Genomic DNA, 6357 nt, shown 5'->3' on the forward strand with positions numbered 1-6357 from the left:
ACACATATATTCTATATACAGGGGAGATGACACACAGGTATATACTATATACAGGAGGAGATGACACACTGATATATACTATATACAGAGGAGATGACATACAGGTAAATACTATATACAGGGGAGATGACACACAGGTATATACTATATACAGGGGAGATGACACACAGGTATATACTATATACAGGAGGAGATGACATACAGGTACATACTATATACAGGAGGAGATGACATGCAGGTACATACTATATACAGGGGAGATGACACACAGATATATACTATATACAGGAGGAGATGACACACAGGTATATACTATATACAGGAGGAGATGACACACAGGTATATACTATATACAGGAGGCGATGACTTACAGGTATATACTATACACAGGAGGAGATGACACACGTATATACTATATACAGGAGGAGATGACTTACAGGTATATACTATATAAAAGAGGAGATGACACAGGTATATAGAGGAGGAGATGACATACAGTAGGTATATACTATATACAGGGGAGATGACATACAGGTATATACTATATATAGGAGGAGATGACATACAGGTATAGTATATACAGAAGAGATGACAGACAGGTATATACTATATACAGGAGGAGATGACATAGGTATATACAATATACAGGAGGAGATGACATACAGCAGGTATATACTATTTACAGGGGAGATGACATACAGGTATATACTATATACAGGAGATGACATACAGGTGTATACTATATATAAGGGAGATGACAAACATGTATATACTGAGGGGAAAATGAGAGGTGTGAGGTGAAAATGAAAAGGTGTGAGTGCAAAATGAGAGGAGTGAGGGAAAATAGTGGAGTGATCGGAAAATGACAGATGTGAGGTCGAAATGACAAGTGTTAGGGGGGAATGAGAGGAGTGAGGGGGAAAATAAGAGGAGTGAGGGGGAAAATAAGAGGAGTGAGGGGGAAAATGAGAGGAGTGAGGGGGGAATGAGAGGAGTGAGGGGGGAATGAGAGGAGTGAGGGGGAAAATAGGAGGAGTGAGGGGGAAAATAAGAGGTGTAAGGGAGAAAATGAGAGATGTGAGGGGGAAAATGAGAGGCGTGATGGGAAAATAAGAGAAGTGAGGTGCTATAACTAACCACAGATATTTACTATGCCCAGGCAACGCCGGGCTCTTCAGCTAGTGTATATATATATATATATATATATATATATATATATATGTATATATATATATATATATGTTCACGCATGGAGAGGAGGATACAGGAATGGAGGCTACACACACACACACATATATATATATATATATATATATATATATATATATATATATATATATATACTTGCATGGAGTAAAGGAGGAAGTCATTTTAAGTGGCCTCCATTAGGATAGATAGCCAATGTCATAAATAATCATTACCGTTGATGGCAATAATTACATTGTGTAGAAAAAATCACTCAGCTTTAGTTTTTGATTGGGGGCACGTAATAAAGAGGCATCACCACAGTATAAGCCTTGCCGGTCTCCTGCCTGCCCCAGCCTGCTCCCTGCCCCCTGCCTGCCTCCTACCTGCTCCCTGCCTCTTGCCTGTTCCCTGCCTCCTGCCTGCCCCCTGCCTCCTGCTTGCCTCCTGCCTGCTCCCTACCTGCCCCTGCCTCTTGCCTGCCCCTGCCTCCTGCCTGCCCCCTGCCTGCTCCCTACCTGCCCCTGCCTTCTGCCTGCTCCCTGCCTGCCCCCTGCCTGTCCCCTGCCTGCTCCCTGCCTGCCCCCTGTCCCCTGCCTGCTCCCTGCCCCCTGCCCCCTGCTCCTGCCCCCCTCCTGCCCCCTGCAGGCTCTGGGCCAGTGTCCCAGCTCTGGCTTCCTGATACCTGAGTCCAGCCCCGCGTTACATTACAGCCGCCTGCAGGGGGTTTCTGTGTCCTCCCAGCACAGGGGAGGGGATCAGTCTCTGCACATTCTGCACCAGTCTCCTCCAGCTCCGGGCGAATTGTGGACCGTGCCGGCACCGACTATTGGATCTATGAATGCCCGACCATGTCGCACAGAAGTGTCCATCCCACGTCGTTCTCCATCCGGGACATATTAAATATGAGCTGCACTAACTGCAGCAAGAACCAGAGCTCAGACCCCGAGGATCCGGGGCAGGAAGAGTCTACAGAGCAGCCCCCGGCCGAGACCGATGGAGAAAGCTGCGATCCCGGAGAAAAAGCCTCCGACTTATCGGTGGCCGATACTGTAAGCGATCAGGGCAGACAAAGCCGGGAGGAATCGCGATGGTACAGCGACCAAGAGCCGCAGTCAGACGGTGCGTTATTCCCACTGAGCCACACGTAGAGCATCGGGGATGTAATGTTTATAGTATCATCTAAAAATAGAAAGGAAAAACCAGGGAAGCCGATAATGTGCCGATTATATCCGATACATTCACAATGTATCGTGATAGCTGTAGATACATCTAGTTACTGGGGAGACACAACATTCCTGAGAGTGATCTGTAGTAATATCGAAAAATGTAGGGAAAATTATGGGATCCAGAGGAAGCTGGATCACAAAGAATCTACTCATAGTCAGTGACTAATTCTCACAGAGATCCCGAAATAAAGAAGTGATCTCCTAGGGTTATAGGGATAAAACCTAAAAGAATCATGTGTCCGTCCACAGCAGCAGAACCTATGGGAATAAAAGATAACGAATATGTTATGTGTAGGACAGATAGATGATAGATAGATAGATAGATAGATAGATAGATAGATAGATAGATAGATGATAGATAGATAGATAGATAGATAGATAGATAGATGATAGATAGATAGATAGATGATAGATAGACAACAGATGGAAAGAAAAAAGTGCCATTCAATAGCCAATAATGGCGTCGTTTTGGTTCTAGAAGTTTTGATTTTATATATATATATATTATATGTGAATTTTTAGATTACAATTATTATTGGGAACAAATAGGTATATAAAAGAATAGATAGATAGATAGATAGATAGATATACAATAGATATTAAATAATTAACAAAATATATATTGCACAATTATTTATATCTCTCAGTATGTATACACATTTTTATTTATTTATTTATAAATTTAAACTACTAAATTAACTATCTAAAGAGATTAATTCCAAACTATCTATCAATCAATCTATCCATCATATGTCTAAAATATAACAAGGCAGCGCTGCAAACAAAGTGTACAAAAAAGTGGGGATACTTTCAGTGACCCATCTCCAAAACTTGTGACCTGCATTTGAGATGGGGTAATAAAAGTATTCCTAGTCTTTTTTTACACTTTATTTGCAATGCTGCCTTTTTATATTTTACATAGTGAAACCAATATTCCATGGTGCGGCTGTTGTTATTTTTTTCTATCATCTATCTATCTATCTATCTATCTATCTATCTATCTATCTATCTATCTATCTATCATCTATCTGACTATTATCTATCATCTATCTATCTATCTATCTATCTATCTATCTATCTATCTATCATCTATCTGACTATTATCTATCTATCTATCTATCTATCTATCTATCTATCTATCTATCTATCTATCTATATTGAAAAAATTAGAACAGCATCATATTACCACACTTGCAGTGCAAAGCTTTCCAGACCAATGTTCAAGTGGTTCCAATAATATGAGAAAAAAAGGAAAACAGCACAAAGAAAGTAACAAAAAAGTGGGTCTTTAATGCCTGGACGGCGTGGCAACGTTTCGGATTTTCCAATCCTTTTTCAAGCCTTTTTTTTTGGCTTGAAAAAGGATTGGAAAATCCGAAACGTTGCCACGCCGTCCAGGCATTAAAGACCCACTTTTTTGTTACTTTCTTTGTGCTGTTTTCCTTTTTTTCTCATATCTATCTATCTATCTATCTATCTATCTATCTATCTATCTATCTATCTATTATCTATCTATCTATCTATCAATCATCATCTATCTATTTATCTATTATCTATCTGACTATTATCTACTATCTATCTATCTATCTATCTATCTATCTATCTATCTATCTATCTATCTATCTATCATCTATCTGACTATTATCTATCTATTATCTATCTATCTATCTATCTATCTATCATCTATCTGACTATTATCTATCTATCTATCTATCTATTATCTATCTATCATCTATCTGACTATTATCTATCTATTATCTATATATCTATCTATCTATCTATCTATCTATCTATCTATCTATCTATCTATCTATCTATCATCTATCTGACTATTATCTATCTATCTATCTATCTATCTATCTATCTATCATCTATCTGACTATTATCTATCTATCTATCTATCTATCTGTCTGTCTGTCTGTCTGTCTGTCTGTCGGTGTCAGCTCTACATCACTGTGTATGATGCCCCTTTCCTCTGCAGGAGATGGCCCTGACCTGTGTGTGGGGCACAAGCTGGAGGAGGAGCAGAGGTCTGGGAAGAAGAGGACCCGGGCAGCCTTCTCCCATGCCCAGGTCTATGAGCTGGAGAGGAGGTTCAGTCTGCAGAGATACCTGTCTGGACCTGAGAGGGCAGATCTGGCCGCTGCCCTGAAACTTACAGAAACCCAAATCAAAATCTGGTTCCAGAATAGGAGATACAAGACCAAGAGGAAGCTGATGGCCAAGCAGCAGAGGCCCCAGGAGAGCCCGGCCAAGCAGGTGGCAGTCAGGGTGCTGGTGAAGGATGACCAGAGACAGTGCTGCCCGGAGGAGGCCATCTGCCCCTCTCTGCTGTCATTATACCAGGCATACCAGTATTACCCCTTTATATATCGCCTCCCTGCCTGGTCCCCCCACATCTAACACCCGGGGGGCTCAGGAAAGAGACATCACAGCCTGTGCAGAACCAGCCACCACCCAAACTGTGTGACCTGGAGAAGATGCAGTCACCATCTAGTTCTCCTGTGACAGCAACCAACAAGGACCAGGACCCGAGGCTCTCCTGCCATGTGTATTACCGCTACTGTGGAACTACAAGTACCAGAAAGGTTTCCCATTCATTCTTGAATCAGAGGAATATGGGGGAGGGGGGCTTCTGCCTTTGTAGGTTTTCAAGAAATCGTTTAACCCTGTATCTTGTAAATGTGGCATAACAGAGACAAATGCAAATCGCAAGATATCTGCCACTGCAGCCCTTGACCCTGCAGGTGCTGCAGAACTACAACTTCCAGCATGCCCCGACAAGCTGCAGAGAGTTGTAATTTATCAGCAGAAAACGGAGGGCACAGATTGCCTATTCCTTCCTTCCAATAGACAGCATTGTAAAGTCCTCAGCAGGGAATTCATATTAGATCCCTAAGTAATCACATCCCTATCATTTACTATGGAATCCATGTAATATACGGGGTCTCCCTAATATATTATTATATTATATATATGGGTGTCCCTTATTATGTACAGAGCTGCCCATGTATATGCTGGATTATTAATGTCATCACAGGGATACTCATAAATAATATAGAATATATAAAGGGGGGCCAGGATGGATCCTAAAGTGTCCACGTGATCAGGAGGGGCACATATCTACAGATAGTGATGTCACATACAGGGGTCCTCAGGATTTATACAGGGAGCCTCCATGTGATATACAGGGGTCTCAGGGGACTTTATAGATCTATCATGTTACATACAGAGGAGGCCATGAGTTGTATAGGGGGGTGAATATCACATAATGAGCTGTCCATGCCATATCACATGATTACCTGCCAGGGTTTCCATGTCATACACAGGAGGCTCCATCTTATTGACCAGGGTGTCCTTATTTTACACCCAGTTCTGCTGGCGGCTGCATTCGGTGTGTAAATATCTGTGTGAATTTTCTAAATTAGAAAATCTCTAATGATAATTCTAATAATATTCTGATAATTAAACATTTTTTTGTAGCATTTGTTTGAAGTCGGGATTTTACCCTCATTTGTAGGAATAGCTCTGACTGTGAACTGTTATCTGTGATCTGGTGGATTCCCATCAGGAGATCGCTCTGCACTTATCTGTTTACTGTATATATCGCGACTTATTGTGTTAGATCCACTGAACATGATTGTAATTTATTAGTAAATAAAAAGTGTCGCTTTGTAATCCTATGGGATCTGTAAATCTGTTCACTTCTTTATTGATTTATCATAGAGAGAAACATCCACGATAAATAAACTAAACAGGTTGCATAAATAGGTTGGAGAGGTAGATAGATAGATAGATAAGATAATAGATAGATGATAAATAGATACATAGATAGATGATAGATAGATGATAGATAGATAACACATAGATAGATAATAGATAGATAGATAATAGACAGATGATAGATAGCTAGATAGATAGATGATAGATAGATAGATAGATA

The 6357-nt window shown here is 40.8% G+C and overlaps 1 protein-coding gene across 1 annotated transcript; it reads left to right on the forward strand.

The window, feature by feature from the left end:
• Positions 1 to 1870: 1870 nt before the first annotated feature.
• On the forward strand, positions 1871 to 6097 carry LOC143768362 (homeobox protein zampogna-like). Its single transcript, XM_077257047.1, has 2 exons — positions 1871 to 2307; positions 4396 to 6097. The coding sequence occupies exons 1-2, from the start codon at positions 2037 to 2039 to the stop codon at positions 4815 to 4817; spliced, it is 693 nt and encodes a 230-aa protein (XP_077113162.1). The 5' UTR covers positions 1871 to 2036; the 3' UTR covers positions 4818 to 6097.
• Positions 6098 to 6357: the final 260 nt, after the last annotated feature.

This window comes from Ranitomeya variabilis, chromosome 4 (assembly GCF_051348905.1).
Source record: "Ranitomeya variabilis isolate aRanVar5 chromosome 4, aRanVar5.hap1, whole genome shotgun sequence".
NCBI classification, from domain to species: Eukaryota; Metazoa; Chordata; class Amphibia; order Anura; family Dendrobatidae; genus Ranitomeya; species Ranitomeya variabilis.